At 55.8% G+C, this 20,806-nt stretch overlaps 1 protein-coding gene across 2 annotated transcripts; it reads right to left on the bottom strand.

Moving 5' to 3' along the window:
- Positions 1-1,597: 1,597 nt before the first annotated feature.
- Positions 1,598-20,749, bottom strand: NACC1 (nucleus accumbens associated 1). Of its 2 annotated transcripts, XM_063112554.1 has the most exons (7): positions 20,653-20,749; positions 19,806-19,898; positions 6,316-7,299; positions 6,058-6,231; positions 5,275-5,380; positions 5,075-5,172; positions 1,598-4,558 (listed from the first exon to the last, which is right to left on the bottom strand). In XM_063112554.1, exons 3-7 carry the CDS (start codon positions 7,289-7,291, stop codon positions 4,299-4,301), a joined length of 1,614 nt encoding a protein of 537 aa, XP_062968624.1. In that variant the 5' UTR covers positions 7,292-7,299; positions 19,806-19,898; positions 20,653-20,749; the 3' UTR covers positions 1,598-4,298. The 2 variants fall into 2 exon arrangements, with proteins under 2 accessions (XP_062968624.1, XP_062968623.1); XM_063112553.1 differs by lacking the exons at positions 19,806-19,898; positions 20,653-20,749 and adding an exon at positions 19,437-19,513.
- Between the last annotated feature and the right edge of the window lie 57 nt (positions 20,750-20,806).

The following is a 20,806-nucleotide window of genomic DNA, read 5'->3' as shown; positions in this document are numbered from 1 at the left end:
CACCATGCTCACCCAGTGAGCTAACCGGCCATCCCTATATGGGATCCGAACCCGTGGCCTTGGTGTTATCAGCACCACACTCTCCCGAGTGAGGGCCAGCCCCCTAAGGGGCTTTTGAGTAACATTGGGCTCCACTGCAAACCTAGTTACTTTGATTCCTCTCTGATGTGTCCCTCTAATGGAGGCAGCATTTGTAAAATAAGGGCTTTGTTTGCCAGAGAGCCTTCCTGGTTACAAAATAATTCCTATGAACCGAGTAAATCTGTAAGTGCCCTGAGTCTGAGATTATTAGATGTTTCCTTCCCGTGTACTATGTAGTCAGGCATCAAAACAAGTCGCTCATTTACATGTTAGAAAGTACTGTGTGTTACAAGGATGTCATTCTATTAGCCAATTTTGTCAAATCTTTTTTGGGGGTGGCTGACCAGTATGGGATCTGAACCCTTGACCTTGGTGTTACAACGCCATACTCTAACCAACTGAGCTTTGCCAAATCTTAAGAGAGTTCTTTTTTACACAAAACCATTAATGCTGTGGTTTGAATTCTCTTGATGCTTTGTATACTTTTATTTTTTGTGTGTGGCTGACTGGTACAGGAATCAAACCCTTGACCTTGGTGTTGTGAGCACCACGCTCTAACCAACTGAACTAACTAGCCAGCTTGGTGTTTACATCTAAGTCTTCCTGGGGTTAAAAGATGCACTTCTGGAAGAGAGATGCTGTCTCCACTTAACTGGGGTTGCCTACATGCTAAGAAAGATATCCTGTTACTTGATGTTTCTTGTGACCAGGGTTACCACTGGATTTTTTTGGCAGCCGGTCAGTATGGGGATCTGAACCCTTGACCTTGGTGTTGTAACACCGTGCTCTCACTAACTCAGCTAACTGGCCAGGCTGCCACTGGATTTTTGTTGGTGACACTGTGGCTCTCAAAAACCTTACTTTCTAGTGGCTGAAGCTGGGCTTTGGCTTCAGGACAACAAAGGGGCTGGTCTTTATTGAAACATACCCGAGTTGCCCTGAGAATTGGAATCATCACTTGATTGTCTTCCCCATGGATGTCTGTAGCTCCCTCTAAGTCTTCACAGATTGACTTGGCTTCTTGGGCTGAGAGATGAAGGCTCCTTCTCCAGGATCCCTAAGATCAGTAAATATCCTTCCGAAGTTACTTTGAATTAATCCCATGTTATTTTTTAACCTATGGGGCCTGAAGACATGTCCATGTTTTTTGTTTTTTTTTAATTTTATTTGACAGAACCTTTTGTCCTTTCAAAATCTTGAGATGTACAGCCCTTTCATAATACTATTTTGGCAGCCATTATGGGTATCTGAACCCTTGACCTTGGTGTTAAGGCACTGAGCTTTAACCAGCTGAGCTAACTGGCCAGCCCTCTTTCACATACTCTAAATGATACCAGTTGAATTTAGGTTTGCGATCTGCGTTCCTTCTTTGTGTCTAGCTGGATGGATGTTGGCAAGCAGAAAGTGGCGGCCTGGGTCTGCCAGATGCCTCTCCTGGGGCCCACCACCCCAAGCCCCCCCAGTGAGCAGTGTGCAGCAGGCAGGGCTGTTACAAAGGCGTTTAGTTTATTCTCCTCATCAGTATCACTGATATTCTCATGGTTCACATTTGCCAACGCCGCTCCTCTCCTTACAGTAGTTAATGTGCAATCTCACTTAAGGGCCTGGGGGGGTGGGGGTGGGGAATCGGCCCAGGGCGGGGAGGGCGTTGGCACTTCACGTGGGCAGGGCCGATGGCCTGTCCCGCGTGAAAGAGGCGGAGCGGGAATAGTGAGTGGGCGGCCGGGGAAGCTGAGTTGCGGGGAGGGCCCCACAGTCTTTTAGGTTTTCATTGCTTGGTGATTCTCCATTCGGATTCCTTCCTGGCTGCCCAGGGTGGGGGGACCATGCAGCTCAGAGAAGGGCTGGGAGGGAGGGAAGGGAAAGCAGCAGGCCGCCCCGGGGGTGGGGAATGGCAGGGGAGGGGGGCGCAGGGGTGGCTCCTGGGGTAAGGCACAACCCTGTCTTTGGCTCTCCTGGTGAGGAGTTTCCTCCCCTGCACCCCCTGCCCGGTCCCTCTTCCCACCCACAATCTCCCCCCTTCCCCCAGACCCACAACACAGTCCTGGGAGCCAGGGGTACCTCCTGGGGTCCCTGAAACAAGTGGCCTCAGCCACCCAACCCAGCGCTGCAGGGGGCTTGGAGGAGGGACAGGGGCAAACCCCACTTGAGGAAAAGGCGGGGGTGGGGTGGGGTGGGCAGGGGCCTGCCCAGGACAAGGGGGTGGCAAGAAGACCCCAGTCCCAGAGAGCGGGCCCCCTGCTAAGGCCTGGAAGGAGGGGAGCGCCTGGGAACTCGGGCTTCCTTTCAGGAGTCTGGCTGGAGCCCCAGCCTACCCCGGCCAGGCCCAGCTGCTTGCCAAGTGACCAGGATATTGTGCTTTGGGATCAACGCTGGGGTGGGAGTCAGGCCAGGGGGAGGGCAGGGAGGTGTGACTAAGGTGCTTGTGCTTTAGCTGGGGGTGTCAACTCCCCACCCCACACACTTGGGCCAGCTGGAGGCTAAGGTACTCGGGCTGGGCAAGGAAAGCAGAGCGCCGGGACCCCAGCCCGACCTGACACCCCTGATGGACACTCCCCACCCCCACCATGAGCAGATGTTATGAGGGACCCCAGCAGGCCAGTGGGGGACTGCTGGGTCGGAGAGGGGATGGGGAAGTTCTCCAAACCAGTTTCAAAGGGTCTGGTCTGTACTGGCCCCCACCCCACCTCCCGAAATCCCCCTACCTCTGAAGAGAGGCCATGGGAACAAGGGGAAGGTAGGAGTCGGGGAGGCAGAGACAACGGCTAGAAATGAGAAAACAAACAAAAAACCATGAGAAGGTGAAAGACACCCAATATGGGGGAATGGGGAATGAAAAAAGGACCCTCTGCGTGCACACGCACAACTCAAAAAACAAAAAATAATCGTTCTGGATGAGAATGAAAAGTGAGGAATGGTAAATAAGAGAAAACTCTGGAAACACTAGCTAACAATGGAAGTGGGCCCTGCCCTGCCCAATTGGCCAAGGCCTGGGACACCCTTAAACTGTAGCCCTGTGGGGAGGGGGAATGGGGGGAAAGGTGGAGTGGTCAGAGCCACAGGAGCCCAGGCGGCGGCTGGGACTGGGGCCCCTCCACGGACACAGGCGCCCACGCTGCACACACGCACACCCACACACGCACGCACACGTTCAGCCTGCCCCCAGCCCCCCAGCCCATCCTGCCTTCCACGGCCTTCAGGGACCGAGGGGGGACATCAGACACAGTCCCGTTGGTTTGAAAAATAAAAGGAAATCTTATACTTCAATATTTCATTCGCTAAAAAAATGTTTTAAAAAGTATGTACAAGGGGTGGGGGCTGGGAGCCCTGCCGTGGGGTGGGGTGGGGGCGGGGGGAATGGGGGGGGCGGCAGCCCCCCAGCCTGCTGCCCTGGGTTCCAACCCTGGTCCTACTGCCTCTTATATCTACATCTGTTTGAAAGCAAAACCTCTACACATGCACACGCGTGCACACACACACACGCACACGCTCTGCAAGCCCCGGGCACCTCTCCTGTCCTCTGAGGCCCTTGGTCTGCCCCCAAGAGCCCTCCTCCCTTAGGCCTGCCTCTTTCAGGCCCCAGGGGACCAATGGGGGCAATAGAGTCCCAGCGATGGGCAGGGGAGAGAAAGGTGCTGAGCCCGCTACCGCTGGCCACATTAGGTTGGTTGTGGAAATTTCTCAGAGCCTCAGTTTCCTCAGCTATAAAATGGACAGTCCCCGTGACCTCGCCGACCCCAGCCCCAGGTGCAGGGACAGACGAGGGTGACAGGAAGGCGCTTTTGGAGACGTGGAAGCACTGGGAGGTGACAGGAGGGGTCTGAGAACCCCCAGGGACCCCCCTCAAGTCCCAAGGGGCAGAGGCTGAGGCGGCCCAGGGCCTGGGGAGGGGACCCTCCCGAGCGCCCGGAGCCAGCCCCCTCCCACGCGGGGCCTGGTGAGGGGGGAGAGGAATGCTAGGGGTCAGGAGAGTGCACTGTGTCAGAGCAGGCAACACAAACCTCGCCAACACCTGCCCCTCCATCCTCTCCCTGCCGGCTGGCCTGGCTCGTATTGGGTGAAGGGGGTGTGACAGGGAAGCAGAGGGGCCGGGAGCATGCAGCGCCCCCCACGGGTCCTGGGGAAGGACAGACAGTAGCTCGTGACCAAGATGGTGGGTGGGTGTGTGTGACAGGAGGGGGGAGTGTGACGGCCCCGAGGGGAGGGTCCAGTGGGCGTTACTGGAGGGCCTCGGCCGAAGGGCCAGCCTCGCCGTCGTGGCTGGCAGTCTCGAAGCCGTGCTCCAGGCCCATCATGTCCGGCTCTATCTTGCCCGTTTCACCAATGAAGGTGGTGTAGGTGTCGCCCTCAGCCAGGAGCGCCTTGGGCTTGGGGATCCAGCTCTTGCGCACGACGCGGCGGGCATTGGTGCACATGTCGGCGGCGATAGCATTCATTTCGCTCTCCTTGAAGTTGGGGGCGAAGTTCTGGCAGTAGTCTGCACAGGCGGCGTGGGCGACTCAGGCAGGCTGCTCCCTTGAGGCCCACCCTCTTCCCCCACCCCCACCCCCTGCAACATGTGTGAATCCCACTCAGAGGGGAGACATCCAAGGCTACATGGCGACAACCTAAAACACCCAGGTGAGCTCAGCCATGCATGGGGAGGCTCCGCATGACAATCTGGACTTGCCCCCCGACAAGTGGCTGGCACCCTCTGGCAGCTGCCCTTCATCTGGCTGACTCTGCCTGACCACTTCATCTTTTCCGTGACTGCCCTAAGTTTGAGATCCTCCTGCCTAACACAGGCACCCCAGCCTTGCTTCAGCAGCTCTGCCCTTCGACCACTAAGTAATCTCTAACCAATCCCAACCCTCTTCCCAGCACGCTAGAGTGAGCCTCAGAATCTTTCTCAACACCAAACTCCACCTATCCATCCATCAGGGCCAGCCCTGGAGAAAAAAAGACCATCTGACCACCCCAGGCCTCCTCCAACTCCAGAAGGCCAGACACTCACACTTGACGGCGTGGAGGACACGACTGTCCAGTGGTTTGCGTCTGGGGTCGTTGGTGGAAGAGCGGATGCCAGTGCCGCAGCTGTTGGCCAGAGTGTTCCTAGGGGCAGGGCAGGGGGCACAGAGGAGTCAGTGCTCCCCACAGTGGTGGGGGCATGGGCAACCCAACTCCCCCACCCTGGGGCGCTGGTCAGGGCCTCACCGGTCAAAAAAGGAGGCCAGGAGCCGCCGCAGCAGGACCTTGTGCCTTGTGCCCGCGCTGACATGGCAGTTCATGAGCTGCGCCCTCGTGATGTACACGTTGGTGCCTGGTGAGGGGAAGCTGGAGAGTGGCTCAGGGTGCCCCCAAACCACCATGTCCCCTGCCAGGCCAGGCTGTGACCTGGGCCCAACCCATTTCCCAGAACCCCTGATATCCTCCCTGATGGGCTCTGGGTCCCGCCAAGTAGCCCCAGGGACCCAAAGGCTGTCAGGCGAGGTTCCTTTGGACTCCCCCAACCTCATCAGTGTTTAGGAAAGGACAGAAAGGGCGTCACCACCCACAGGGCACCTGTTGTGCACTTGGGGGCCACTATGCAGGGGGAAGGAGCCCTGACTATCCCCAGGGACAGAGAAGGAGGCTCAGGCTGGGACAGATCAACAGGGAGCGAGGCTCATACCCAGGCCACTGTTAGCCCTTAAACCTCCCTGGGAAGCAGTGAATCTACTCCCGTGTGGCCCAACCTTAACAGCCAACACTCGAGCCAGCCCTCAGAAGCCAGAACCTCAAGGCCAGTCTCTGATGTGTATCAATTCATCTAATCTCATCAGAGATCCTGCCAGGGTGGCTGTTATCAACATCATAGTACAGTTGGGGAAACTGAGGTACTGAGGGTGACAGCTGTCCCAGGACACAGCCAGCATGTGACAGGCCACCTAGCCAGGAGGGCACCGAGGCCTGAGGCGGCAGAGTGGGAAGGTGGGGGATGGAGCATGGCTGGCCCACCTGTCACCAGCTCCAGCTTCTCGGAGGGGTCGCCCTCATCGTAGAGCTTGGGGTGGCAGCGGTTGCCAATCTGGTTGATGAGCTCGGCCGGGAGAGACGCAAGGTCCTGCCTCACCCGAATTCGATTCCGGGACTCAGGGGCCACCTGCTCGGGGAGGGCCTCCACCTTCTCGGCTGTGGGGAGAAAGCGGCATATATGTTGGGGGAGGGTGGTGCCAGGATGGGGGGTGGGCAGGGGCAGTTGAGCCGGTGCCCCACCTGTCTGGCCAACGTTCATCATGCTGTACATGGTATACATGTTGCAGATCTGCCGGTACTGCTCGTCCACGCCCTCCTCTCCCCCGTCCTCCTCCTCGTCCTCTTCGTTGTGGTAGGAGCCGGGGCTGTCGCTGGTGTAGGCACTTGAGGTGCCCGGGCTGGTCCGCTCGGATGTGCTGGGCCCGCTCACCATGCCCCCTGCTGCCACTGCTGCCACCACTGCCGCCCCACCAGCCGGCTGCCCGGCCCCTGCCCCTGATGCCGCTGCCATGGCCACCCCGGCAGGCTGGGCCGCTGCCACCACTGGGGACTGCTGGGGAGGCGGGGCTTGGGGTGGCCGGTTGGCGGCCAAGTCCGGCGTGGAGAACTTGGCCATCTTACGGCTGCCACCGCCCCGGGCCTCCTTCTGGCCACTGTCCCACAGCCGCTTGGCCACGGGTGTGCACTGCACAGAGTCCGACTCCTCCTGCTCCGTCTTGACCCGTGACACAAGGGGCAGTGGGGTGCCACAAGCCGGCCAGCCTGATGTCTGCGCCACGGGGCTTTGGGGCTCGGATGACGGGGCCTCCTCAGCGTGCAGGCCCTGGGAGTCACAGCTTGGGGAGCTCACCTTGAGGAAGAACTCTGTGCCCTTCTCCATGATCTCCTGGATCTGCAGGAAGCCGGCCGTGTACATGAGCAGGAACTGGTTGCCCACATTCATGCTCAGCCGGCCCGTGTAGCAGAAGCTGAGGATCTGCTGGAAAGACTGGGGCTGCACAGCCGCCGGGAGCTCCACCACGGCGCTGCGGCTGCTGTTGAACAGGTCCCGGAAGTAGGAGCTGCTGGCGGCCAGCACCGCCCGGTGGGCCTTGAAGGCGTGGCCCTTGACCACCACGGACACGTCACAGTACAGGCCCTGCAGCCGCTGCTCGTTGAGGCACTCCAGGATGCTGTTGCCAAAGTTCGGGATCTCCATCTGCAGGGTCTGGGCCATGGCGGCAGCTGCACAAGGGATAGGGAGAGACAAAGAATGGAGTGATGGGGTCAGGGGGCAAGTGCTGGCTTGGCCCGGCCCGCACAGACCTCATCTGCTGGAGGAAGACACACGAGAGCAGACATCCATGTGATGGAATCTGCCATGGCCACAAGAATTGCACGGGGCCACCCACTCCATTCACCTAGATGGGGATTTGCTTTTATATTACTGTCAAATTGGCTAAGCCAGCTACAGACCAGGGTGGCCACATGCTGTCCCTTACAGAGAGGAGGACAAAAGCATTCTTACCTGTATGTACTTGAATATTAAATGAGTTTGCCTAGGTGCTTGGAAAGGTGGCCAGGACACAGTGAGTGCTCTGCGACCATTAACTAGCACTAGCACCCCATGCACACGCAAGGCACTGGCACACAAACACCAGGAGGGCAGGGTCATGTGACTGTACACCAGAGTCTGCAGTGCTGAGCACGGGACCCTCAATAACTACTTGTTGAATGGCTGAGTGACCACTCAAGAAATGACATGAAAACATCACAGTCACCTGGGAAATGCAAATCCAAACCACAATGAGATACCATCTCACACCCACTAAAACCAAAAAGGTAGTAAGTGCTGGCAAGGATGAGAAATCAGAGCCCTCATACTATGCTGGCGGGATGTAAAACAAGGCAGCCACTGTGGAGGACAGTCTGGAAGTCAAATGGTTAAACCAGGTGACCCAGCAATTCCACCCCTAAGATTTACGCCCAAGAGAAACAAAAACATATATCCACATAACCTGTACACAAGTGTTTATAGCAGTGTTATTCACAATAGCCCAAAGGTGGAAACAATCCAAATGTCCATCAACGGATGAATGGATAAACACAATGTGGGGATCCGTAAAATGGAATATTATTTGGCTATAAAAAGGAAGGAAACTCTGACACACGCTACAACATAGATGTCCCTGGAAAACATGATGCTGAGTGAAAGAAGCCAAACACAAAAGACCACATAGTGTATAATTCCATTGGTATGAAATGTCCAGAATGGGCAAATCCATAGACAGAAAGAAGATTAGTGGATGCCAGGGGCTGGGGGAGGGGAAGGGGGAGCGATGAGAGCAAAGAGGTGTGGGATTTATTCTTTTTGGGGGGGGGGCAGCTGGCTGGGACAGGGATGGAACGCTGGACCTTGGTGTTATCAGCACCATGCTGTAACCAACTGAGCTAACCAGACAGCCCTATTCTTAACTCAATGAAAAAAAATACTTCTAAAACTGTCTGTGGCAATGGTTGTACAATTCTGTGCATATACTAAAGACCACTAAACAATACAATTTAAATGGATGAACTGCATAATGTGTGTATCTCAATAAAAGCTATTTTTTTTTAAAAAAAGATGACTGGTAAGGGGATATTAACTCTTGACTTGGTGTTGTCAGCACCATGCTCAGACAGTGAGCTAACTGGCCATTCCTATATGGGATCCGAACCCAAGGCCTTGGTGTTATCAGCACCGCACTCTCCCGAGTAAGCCACGGGCTGGCCCAAAAGCTATTTTTTTGTTAAAGGAAAGAAACCGTGGGACTGGTTTCTTCTGGGCAGAACTGGGGACAAGACTTGAATGTACTGCCTGTATATAGAACTAAACAATATTTTAAAAGAAATAAAAGGTGTGAAATTACACCACACCTATTTGAATTTATGCAAATTAACCCAAAAGTGCTTGAGGGGGAGGGGAGGAAAAAATGGGAATTGATTTTGCTCAGGGCGCCCATCCCCTGTCCTGACCTGTGGGGACACCAGCTCGGGGAGGTGGCGGGGACCGGGCACCTCTCAAAGTGTGACCATCTGCATCAGAGCCTGTCTTGCCTCTTCTGGGAGGAAGAACTGGCCAGGCAAGAAGGTGGAAAGTCTGTGTCCCATACTCGGGACAATCGTCAAAGGGTTCTGAAGGAAGGTGTGGCTTTACACCTGACCCCACAGGTAAAAGTGAGTCTTCTACAGTCCTACAGGGTCTGGTCTACAGGTTCTGGTCCTAACTGGGCAGGAGGAGGGGGCAAGAAGGCTTCCCTGAGTGAGAGGCTGGAGCAGAGACTAGCTGGTGAGAGAGAGAACAGCGGAAAGAGTATGTGCAAAGGCCCTGGGGGAGGAATGGAGTCCCCAACTGTTCTTCCCTCACTTGCACAGTTAGCTCTCATGCATCTTTCACGTTTTTCATTCATTAGCGACTCCATTCCGAGCTGCCTCTGAGGGCTGAGCCTTGGGGATGCAGTGGAGACTTGGCCCCTACCTGGTTCATTCTGAAACGGCCGCTGTGAGGAACAGAAGCACCGTGTGCTCAAGGGCTGAGGTCCACCTCGAGTCCAGGTTGAGTAGTGCCTCTAAAACCGACCTGCTCCTGGGACCCAGAGCTCCAAATCTCTTTCACTATTTAGAAATCAAGGCTAACCTGATTCTGCAAACTCAGCCTGTAGCTCTGGCAGACCATGCGGGAGACGCAGGCCCTGCCCCTCCAGCATCCAGGCTAATAGGGGAGCCACCTGCAACATACAGGAGCTTCCTGCATCCTCTTAGCAAGCCTTTGGGGCTGGTTTCCTACTCCCAATTCACAGCTGGGAAAACTGAGGCCACATGGAAGATGAGGCCTGTCCTGAGGTCATATGTGAGTTAAGTGCTAGGGGCAAGATTCAAACCAGGATCTGTCTCAGCACAAAAGCTTGTGACTACCGCCACCCACTCCAAATCACTGTCACCACCGCAGAAAACAACTTCGGGTAATCAGAGGAAGGAGACAAAGACTGGGAAGCCCCAGTCAGAAGGCAGTACAAATTTCCTCCCAGGAATTCAAGTTCAGGTCTGAGTGTCTACATAAAGAGGCAGGAGAAGCCAAGGCACCATGTGGGGGGCAAAGGGCAGAGCCCAGAGAGCCCACTTCCAGGTGTCCTGGCATCTCTGACCCACCTCCCTGGCTGCCAAATTGGAGCCACCCCAGATACTGGAGCCCAAATGACCAGGGCCAAGGTGGCCAAGGGAAAAAGCTGCTGGCCCCCAGTTCCTGGAGGGGTGCTCCAGGCTCATACCCAAAGAGTGGGGACAAAGACAGGACAGGCATGCAGCCCTCCAAAGGGCCAGAGCCAATCTGACATTCAGGCTGGGGTCCCCAGACTCAGAGCCCAGCACCCAGAGCTTTGGAGCCTTTGATTAGCAATTGCAGGGGAGGGAGAGCAGGGAGCAAATGGTGAGAATGGCTCAGCCAATCAGCGCACAGGAGCCCTCCTGGCACATTGCTGGGTGGGTGGCAGGTCTGTGAGCTGCAGAGACCTGAGTGCTGTTCCACCAGTACCCTCATGGCCTCGCCGTCCCTGCACTGCTGTCCCTGCACTGAGTTAAGGTGGTCACTGCCTAGGGGGAAGACAGGTGGGGCGGGGCTGTGGAGAGCCCTGGGGCTGCAGTGAAGGGCCCCGGGTGACCCACCCCCAAGCACCCCTCCCTCCAATGCCAACTGGCATAATCCAGTCCACTGGACACAGAAGGACAACTGCCTTGGGCCCTGCAAGAAGCCCTTCACCCATACCAGCCCCAGGAGGGAGCAGCCATGATTGGGCTCCCAGAAGAAACAGCAGCTGGTACCAGGCCGGATCACCTGCTTGTTGGAGCAGCAGAGGGACAAAGTCAGGGGTCGGGGCCTCTAAACCACGATTCTGTCCCCAAGCTGAGCCCCCAGAGCAGCCAACTCTGCTCCCCACCCCACCTGATGAAATGCACTCCTCAGCCTGGCACCCAGGCCCTCCCCATCCTCACCCATCTCAGGCAGGCTCAGGCACACTGCGTGGTGCCTTGCATGTGGCCAGGCCTCTGCCCCAGCTCTGCACCCTGCTGGGACTGCCCTCCTCTTCCCACCATCCACGTCCTTCACTTCCACTCTCAGCTACTCCTGCTCTGAGTATTCCCCAGACTGGGGAAGATGCCATCTTCTGCACCCCACCTCTGCCACAGCGCCCTCATTTTTAACTCCAAGAACACTTGACTCTGAACTCCACGAGAGCAGAAAACCCTATCTGAATCATCTCTCCTCAAAAACCCGGCATATCAGAACTCCCTGGAGGGGAGGGGCAGGAGGCCCAGGGCAGCCCCCAGCCCCACGCAGGGCAGAGGGGACCCTCCCAGCATCGCTACTCCTGGTCCCAGTGCAAGTGGGTCTCCCAGCGAAACACAAGGGCCCTGCACACGGTTTCCATGACCTCCCAACAGTCACTCAATAAATATTTGCCAAGTCCTTGCCTGGGAGCCGGGGGCAGGCCACCACTAAGACAAAGCCTTGCCTCTGGAACTCATGGTCTGGCGGGGAACACCACCATTCATCCAGAGGTGCACATATCAACACACTGCGGCATGTAGCTTTGCCTGGAAGAGGCAACACTGGAGTGGAGATCTGGGAGGGGCAGTGGTAGGCTGGGAGCTCTCACCTCTGGGGGAATCACACCTAATCTCAGGGCTCTGCTATGGACTGAGCTGTGTCCCCCAGAACTCTTATGTTGAAGCCCTAACCCCCCAATGTGCCTGTATTTGGAGATGGGGTCTTTAGGAGGAAATTAAGATTAAATGAGGTCATAAAGGGAAGCAAGAAGGCTGCCATGTGCAAGCCAGGAAAAGAGCCCTCACCAGAACCTACCATGCTGGCACCCTGATCTTGGACTGCCAGCACCCAGAACCGTGAGAAAATAAATGTCTGTTGTTTAAGCCACTCAATCTACAGTATTTTGTTCTAGCGGCCCAAGATGACTAATGTAGGCTTGAAACAGCGTCTACTCACCAACGACCTCCCTGTGGGTGCCAGACACCACCACCCCCGCTCTGGCCTCCACCCAACATGTCCACAACCAAACTCCAGTCATCCCCAAAACCTACTCGTGCCACAGCTTTCACCAGCTCCAGCCCTCCTTGCTCAGGTCAAAATCCTAGTATTCACCCTTGACTTACACCACCTTGGCCCTGAGTGATGCCACATGGGGAACCCACAATGCTTTATTGGGGTTCCTCATGGTCTGGCCCTGCCTGCTCTCGGACCTCCTAGAATGCTATCCCTGAGGCAGCCACACTCTTCATACTCTCCCCACTCACCCAGACAAAGCCCTTCCCAACACCAACTCCTTAGGCTGCTTGCCCTGCTTGACTTTTCCTCCTTGGCCCTACTCCTGACCCGGCAAACTTTATTGCTTCTGCTTCATGTCAGCTCTACCAGGGCAGGGAGTTTGCTTGTGTAGGCCACTGCTGTGTCTGCCCCCTGCCCCTAGGACTGGGCCGGGCACACATCAGGTACTCAATAGTTGTTTGTGGAACAAATGAAGAATTATTTCCATTGCTTCCAATCTAACTTCCTTTCTTGTTCTACATTAATGCAACTAAAACAAGAGTGGGGCTCGGAAGCAGGATCTGTGGCCATGCAGACAGCCGCCCCAGGTGGGTGGCCTGCAATCAGGGTCTCACTTGGGGCTCAATGTCACCAAATTTTGGATTCTTTAGGACTGCCCACACTTGGTTGGATCACGCCTTCTATGGGAAGGGGGCTAGCAGGACAATTCCTGGGAGTTGAAACTGCCAGTTCTTTGAGAAGAGAGCTCTGGAATTCCCCAGCCAGAAGAGGCTGAGGCAACAGATTTGTGCCTCATGAGGGACTGTAAAAGGCACAGATGTTTCTGGCTGACTTTGCGGGAAGCTGTGAGATGGCCACGGACATGTGCTATGGTCTGAATGTCTGCACCTCCACAATCTCCAAATTCATATGTTGAAACCTATCTCCAATGCAACAGTATTAAGAAGCAGGGCCTTCGGGAGGTGGTTACTTGATGAGGGCTCTGGCCCCACGAGCAGGATTGGTACCCTTCATAAAAGAGGCCTGAGGGAGCTTGTTCACCCCTTCCGTCATGTGAGGACACAGCAAAGAATGTGCCATCTATGAAGAACAGGCCCTCACCAGACACTGAATCTGCTGGCGCCTTGATCTTGGACTTCCCAGCTTCCAGAATTGTAAGCAATAAATTTCTGGTGTTTATAAATGACCCAGCGTATGGTATTTTGTTACAGTAGCCCAAATGGACTAAAACAACATGTAAACCAGTTGAGGGAAACCATCAACTTCAAGCGAAACAAGGAGCAAAGGCCCCAGAAAGCCCTGCGGACCTTCACCCAGCTCAGGAAGAGGTAGCTGGATCCTAGTGGCTGCTCAGGTGGCCTGCCTGGACCAGAATCATTCAGACACCCTGGAGGGGCCAGATATGAAGGCAACCCAGGCAAACGTTTTGCTAGTGGAGAACAAAGTGATGTCTGACCACATGGATCCTACAGTTGACATGTGTATTTTTTTCTTTTAAGTATGCGCACATTTAATTCCTTCCCTTTTCCCTTGAAAGGCTGTCATTAAATCGGTGGTGGTTAACAGGATTAATAACAGTCACTCCCACTCATGCTGCACCTACTGTGTGCCAGCACCTGGCGAGAGTTCAGACAAAATTCACTTTATGTACACCTCTTGACAGTTTTTGAGAAAGACATGAGCCTCCCTGCCATTTTACAGATGAGAAGAATGAGGCTCAGAGAGGTGACGTCAGAGGCCCGGGTTTGTACCCAGACTGACTGGCTCCTAAGAATCAGGCAATGTTGTGAGGCAGCTGTGACTAGACCTATTTCACAGATGGGAAAACTGGTGCTCAGAGAAGCTACAGGTGGGATGGGAAGCCAGGGCAGGGCAAGCCCACAACTGGGGCTCTTCACCCTCACTGCGTGTGTGCTCTCCAGAAACAGGGTCTGCTGCCTGCCTGGGGGCCCTTGCCTCGGGTCTCAGGTGCCCTCCAAGGATGAGACCGGGGGTGCAGCTCTTTCTGCCCCCGCACCCTCAGGTAGGCCCTCCTCCTCTGCCCAGCCTCTCACAGCTCTTCCTCCGCCCACCACCATCTCCAGGAATGAGCAGTCTCCACCTGCTGCCTCTCCCTCCTCCCACTCGCTCCACGCAGCCCTCGGCAATCTGGCCTCTGCCTGCAGCAGCTCCAGCTCCTTGGAGAGCCCAGGAAAAGTGATGCCTCTGTTTTCAGAGAGCTCCAGCCTGTACACCTCTCTTTCCCTCCACTGACCATAAGCCCACCTTTCGGAGTCACATCCCACTCCCTCTGTGCATTCATACCCCAAAGATGCAGCAGCAAAGGGTGGAGGGAACGGTGAGTGCAAAGGTCCTGAGGTGACATCAGTGCAACTTCCACAAAGGGGGCTGGAGGGAGGTGGTTACACTGGGGATGGGGCTTGTTGAGATGTGCTAGGAGGGGCCTAGCCCGTGGCGCACTTGGGAGAGTGCGGCGCTGGGAGCGCGGCGACACTCCCGCCGCGGGTTCGGATCCTATATAAGAATGGCCGGTGCACTCACTGGCTGAGTGCCGGTCACGAAAAAGACAAAAAAAAAAAAACCTCTGAGATGTGCTAGGAGGACCATGCAGGGCCGTGGCAGGGCATGAGAATCTGAATGCTATTATTTTAGGCTGAAATCCCTTACAAAGCCTCTCACAATTCTGCTCCTGGGAAACACTTACCTGTAATAGCGCTTGCCCCCAACATCAGTCTCCTCATCTGTAAAATGGGCTAATAGCAACAGCCACCTCACAAGTCACATTGCTGTCCACCTCACAGTTGGTGCCCAGTAATGCCAGCTGTTATTATTGTGTCCCCTCTGTGCATTCCCTTGGCCCCTTGCCCAACAGTAAACTTCCTGAGAACAAGAGAGACATCCTCCTCCTCTCACCACCTCCCAGACCGCGTGTCGATTCATGGGATTGAGGGGCAGCGCTCACTGAGAGCTCCACCACTGCCTTCACAGCATCATCCAATCATACCCAGACACCAACCTCTCCCGTCATCCTCAAGAAAACCCGACAGCAGGTTCCATTTGTGCTGGATCATTCTTTGTGGTGGGGGCTGCCCTCTATGCTGTCCTATGTTGAACTGCATCCCTGGTCTATAGAGCACCAGAGGCTAGTAGCACCCCTACACCTAGCTGTGACACCTAAAAATGTCTCCAGATATGTCCCAAGTGTCCCATTTCTGGTTGAAAATCACTGCAGTGCAGCTATGCCTGCTTGTCCCCATTTCTGAGAAGAGGAAACTGAGGCTCAAAGGTCAAGACCTTTGCCCAGGGCTTCGTGGCTGAGCAGGGTGGCATTAACTGTGGAATGTGACTTGCTCCACTACACCATTTGCTCACCCTACCCACTGCTCAACATGGAACACATGACTGTGACACAGTCAACATCCTCACAGAAGACCCATGGGTCTCTAAAGAGCTTCACTGAGAACATGGCAGGGGAGAGATGGGGGACGTGACAGGGTGATGACCACTACCATACACTGGACACAACCTCTGACACATCACCTCTGCTGATTCGCCTAGTCCTCGCCCCCAACTGATGTGCAGGCCCAGTCCCCCCTCATGGCCTCTGTGGCTCAGAAGGTTCTCCAAGGGAAGACAGTCTTGGCCAACGGGACACAGGAGCAAAGGCAGGGAGGCAATGGACACAAAGTCAGCTGGAAGATAGCACATGCCACCTGCAAGGGCCGCTACCACAGGCTTCTGAAGAGGGGAGCAGGGCGATTAGTGATCATCCTGGGGAGCCGTGTGAAGGACTCAAGTGCCTCAGTTTTCCTGCGTGTCAAATGATGATGCCAACAGGCAGAACCCACCAGTCACGGGCTTAAATAAGTTCAAATGTGTAAAAATGCCAGGGGAGGGAACGGGGGTGAGGAGGCACAGGGAGGACCAAAGAGAATGAACAGAGAGAGGCATGAACACTGCTTCCGTGTTCTCAGCCATCACCTCAAGGGCAGCATGCCCCACCTGAGCCTGGCAGGCTCTCTTCATCGCAGGCTCGGGCAATGATACTGATGAACTCTGGGGGCAGACTCACTGGCCAACCTCCAACTCTCCAAACTCTGTGCCTCCAGGGCGACCAAAATGCAAATCTCCTCAAAGCCCAGCTCAAGAACCTGCTGGGGCTCTCCACTACCCAGACAGGGGGCGAAATTTTAAAAGGTCCTCGTTGCAGGCCAAGAGGTCTGAACTTTCATCTGGAGTGACTGAGAAATCCAGGAGACCCTGAGATAGGGCTTTTCTTTCCTGCAAATAGCACTAAGGGTCTCTGTCTCCATGCTAGAGTAATCTCTCACTCCTTCCTGCACGAAGACAAAATGTTTGGAGCGCTTGGCAGGAGCCTGGCACATAATAAAAGCTTTGAATGTGCAGTCCCCTCAGTCTAGAACACTCGCCCGTTCCTGTGCCAGTGCCCCACCCCCCAGCTAATTTCTTAATATTCAGATCTTAGATCTCCTGGAAGCCTTCCCTGACCACCCAATCAAAACCTTTCCATCCTCTCATCACTTACTATGACTTCACCTAGTTGTACTATCTTTATAAAGACAGAAATACGTGTAATCATCTGGATCTTTTTCTTTCTTTCTTTTTTTTTTGGTGGCTGGCCAGCATGGGGATCCGAACCCTTGACGTTGGTGTTAGCACATGGCATTCTAACCAATTAAAGTAACTGGCCAGCCCCCATCTCCATCTTTTGCTTGTCTGAGGTTGGTTACCTTTATTAGAAGTTACTTGAGAGCTAGCTGCTCCCAGATCTGCTACTCAGGGCAGCCTGCCTAGACCCCAGCAGGTAGTCGGCACCCAGTAGTGAAATAACATTGTCCCAAGTTCTCACAGCAAAGCAGTTATTACCAGTGCCTTCTCCTCCAGCTCCAGGCACAGGCTCACCCTGTTTGCCTGAGGTGCTACCCGACCACCTTCTTCTCTGCCATCCACGTATCAGAGCCAACTCCCACCAGTCTCTGCCCTTATGTGACTAGATGGTACCCAACCCAACTGAGGCCCAGGAGGACCCAGTCTGTGCTCCAGCAGCCGCAGCAGCCAGCCCCGGCCCAACCAGGCAGGGAGGAAGGTCTCTTTTTCCACGGGGTTGTTGGCCCAGTTCCTATGCCTCTTGAAACCAGGAGGCCAGCCAGAGAGGGAGAAGGGCAGGACCCACTTGGGTGGGTGGGGGGCGGTTCTGGGAACTACAAGGAGATTGGGGGAAGGAGGGGAATTAGGGTGCCAACTCGTCATTAAACCCAGAAGAACTGGCTGGTACCACCTGACCCAAAAGTTTGTGGCTCCTGCCTCAGGTACTGAGGATCCCGACCCAAAGTCTTGAGGACACTCTGACGTGATAATAGCCTTGCTGGTAGCCCAGAAAGAAAAAAATATATATATAAAGCTGGGGTGGTCCAACTGAAGAAGCAAAGCAAAATCCAGCAGCTCTGGAGCCAGGCCCCAGCTTCATAACTGAGTCCCACAGCTAGCCCACAGCTCTGTGACCCCTGACCACTTGGCTCCCAGAAGGGGAAAGGGGGAGAAGGTGTGGCCAGGCTGCTGAGAAATAAGCTTCCACTGTTCCAGCCCCCTGGGACACTAGGGAAACAGTCTGTCTGCAAGGGGACTGACCCATCCCTTGGGATGGGCAGGAGGAAAAGCCTGGACTGGGGAGAGTCCCCACCAGGGAACTTGCAATGGTGGGGAGCTCCTCCCTGGAAGGCCAACTAGGCGACTACGGGTTTGGACTGAGGATCAGTCAATCCCAGTTCTGCCACTGTCTAGTCATGTGACCCAGGACAAGCCAGGCCACCCCAGAGCCTCAGCTTCCTCGTCAGGACCTCTCGTCAGAACCACAGAGAAGGCCTAAGCTGACAGGTGGATGTGAGGAATCAATGAACTCATCCAGCCTGCACAGGGCCTGGCCCAGGACAAGTGCCCCTGGGCTAGAGCCCTGGGGCCGGTAGTCCCAAAGGCCTGGGCCAGGGTGTGGGTGCCTGATTTGATCCCCTTAACCTCTTCTCTGCCTCTTGCCTTTACCCGATCAGGATCCTCCAAGACAAATGAACAGAGCTTTCTACACTCACCTCCCCAATTCTTCACCTCTAGGGTAGGGGCACAAAGAACTCAGGCTTGGGGAGCTGGTGCTGGGGAGACCATGGTATAAGATGGTGGCTGTGAGGTCCCATCTCCTAGGCTTGAGCCTCCAGGCTCTGGTCACAAAAAGTGGAGAAGGAATCCAGGACACTAAGATACTCAGGTCGCGTCTGCTGGGCTGCCTCCCCGCAGTTATATTGGGTGGGAGTGGGTGAAGGCCTCCCCTGCGGTAAACAAGATGCCTGGGCTAGTGCTCCAGACTATGTAGCAAACTGCCCACACAAACACCCACTGGCTGGCCAGCACCTTGGAACAGTTGGCAGAGGCTGGCCCAAGGGGGTAGGTCCGGGACCCAGAGGCTTCAGGGACGAGTTGTGGGAAAGAGAAAACCCCCTAGGTCTGATCCACAACTACACTTGGGGTGAGGGGGAACATCTCGGCATACACCTTCTGGCCACACTAGTTTCTCCTGACCTAGCCCCACTAGCCTAACCCAAAGGCTCTGCCTCCCCCACTCCCAAAGCTCCTACAGTAGTCGCTCACCTGACCCGATCTGGCCTCCCCCAACATCTCTGAGCCCTGACCTCATGTGACCCCTGCAAATGTCTCTGGGATCTCCGATCCTCCCCCACCCCAACTAACTCCGCCCACACCCACCATGCCCCACTTCCTCGGCTTCTCCTCAGCCGCCCCCAAGCCTGTAACCTGACCCACCCACCTCCTCCTGCGCCTGGACCGTACCTGCAGCCGGCCCCTCCCCGCTCCCTTCCCGGACGTTTCCCTCCGGCCGCGCCGCCCCCCCTCCCCCTCCGGCCAGCCCCCGGCGCCTCCTCACTTTCCTTTCTCCAGTCCTCCAACTTCCCGGGACCCCCGGCACCTGCCCCAGCCCGACCTGGCCCCGCCTCGACGGAAGTGGGGGGGTCCGGGCCCGGGACCGCCACCCCCAAGCCCCGCGGCCCGGCCCGGGGCTGGACGCTCAAGGCCGCCCGCGATGGCCGGGCCTCCCCGCACTCGCCGGCCCGGGCATAGTGCAGGCTGCGGGCCCGGCTCCTCCTTTCTCCGAGGAGGCTCCCCGGCCCTCCCCCCTCGGCTCTTCGCCGGCCTCCAATGCCCTCGGGCCGCCCCGGCGGGAGGAGGCCGGAACCGGGCCTGGGGCGGGCCGCCTCACCTGCGCCGTGGCCGCGCTCCGGGGGCTCCTGGCGGGCTCCGCAGCGGCGGCTGGGGCCGGGCCTGGGCCCGGGGCGCGCCCCCCTGCGGCGGGGCCTCGGCCTCCGCCTCCGCGGCCTCCGCGGCCTCCGCCTTAGCAGCAGCGGCAGCCGCGGCGGCCATTCATTGTGGGCCAGGCCGCCTCAGCCAAGCGCCGAGCGAGCGCAACTCGAGACGCCGCCGCAGCCGGGCCGGGGAGGGGCGGCCATGGCCCCGCCCACGCACCGCCCTCAGGTCCCGCCCCCTAGGCTACACCAGCCGAACTCCGAGCGCACCCCTCTGCTTCCCCGTGCCGTCTCCTCCCTCCGCCCTTCGGGGTCCCCTCTGGTACCTCCGCTCCGCTGAGCAGTTCAAGTCCTGATCCCGCCACCTTCTAGTCCCGCGACCTAGGGCAAGTCCCTCTGCCTTTCCAAACTTTAGCTTCCTGTAAAACGAAAACAATAATGACTGATTTTATTGTGCCAGGCACTGTTTTAGGCGCTTTTTAGGAATTAGCTCTTTTAAAGTTCACAGTACCACTTTTAGGTAGGAACTATTCCACAAACACTTATAGAAAATAAAGAGAGGCACAGAGAAATGAAGAAACCTGAAGATCACACAGCAAGGAAGTGGTGGCAGGTGCCAGGATATAAACCCAGGCTCAAGAAGCGATAACAAAAGCTAAGACTTTCATGAGGTTTACGCGATAACAGGTTCTGTTAGCATTTTACCTGCGCCAACCAGTTTAATTCTCACCACAGCTCAATAACGAACGTTAAACGGTTCTGCCCATTTTACAAATAGGGAAAATTAGCCACAGAGTTAAGAACAGCTAACAATACAAGCTGAGACTGGAACCCAGGCAGGCAGGACCACTATGCTCTTCTGCCTTCACACACCGACTAGGACTTATTGAGGGCTTACTATGTGAGAGTGTCTGCTTTGCACACTTTCTAGGCATTCTGTCGTTTAATCTTTGCTCTACCTTGGAGGCTAACATTCTTATTTAACAGGTAAGGAAAGTGAGGCCCAGAGAGTTTAAGGAAATTGCCCAGAGCACGTAGCGGAACTGGGCTACAAACCCAGTAAATCCGATCCCACAGCCTGAGTTATCCCTGCAGGGTGCTTTGAAATAATATGTACGATACAGCACCCAGCACACAGGAGACGATCAATAGGTGTTGAGTTTCTCCGCTTACCGCCCCTTTTCTGAGCCACAACTTCCGCATCTGTGAAATGGGACTAGTTATGAGTTTCCTCCCAGGGAAGCCGCTGTAATTAAGGCCACCCGTATAGCACGTTCAGCGCGCTTCCTTTCTATACTGTATTTTGATACGGACCACCCACCGTAGG

This window comes from Cynocephalus volans, chromosome 10 (genome assembly GCF_027409185.1).
Source record: "Cynocephalus volans isolate mCynVol1 chromosome 10, mCynVol1.pri, whole genome shotgun sequence".
NCBI lineage: Eukaryota > Metazoa > Chordata > Mammalia > Dermoptera > Cynocephalidae > Cynocephalus > Cynocephalus volans.
The sequence above is the reverse complement of the archived record's forward strand: the minus strand, read 5'-3'. Positions and strand labels throughout refer to the sequence as shown.

Excerpts from the sequence above, each read along its gene's own strand:
- NACC1 (XM_063112554.1), bottom strand. The coding sequence starts at position 7,291 with ATGGCCCAGACCCTGCAGATGGAGATCCCGAACTTTGGCAACAGCATC. Across the intron at positions 6,232-6,315 it reads GATGAACGTTGGCCAGACAG|CCGAGAAGGTGGAGGCCCTC; the intron begins GTGGGGCACCGG and ends TTCTCCCCACAG. Across the intron at positions 4,559-5,074 it reads TGTCCTCCACGCCGTCAAGT|ACTACTGCCAGAACTTCGCC; the intron begins GTGAGTGTCTGG and ends CCGCCTGTGCAG.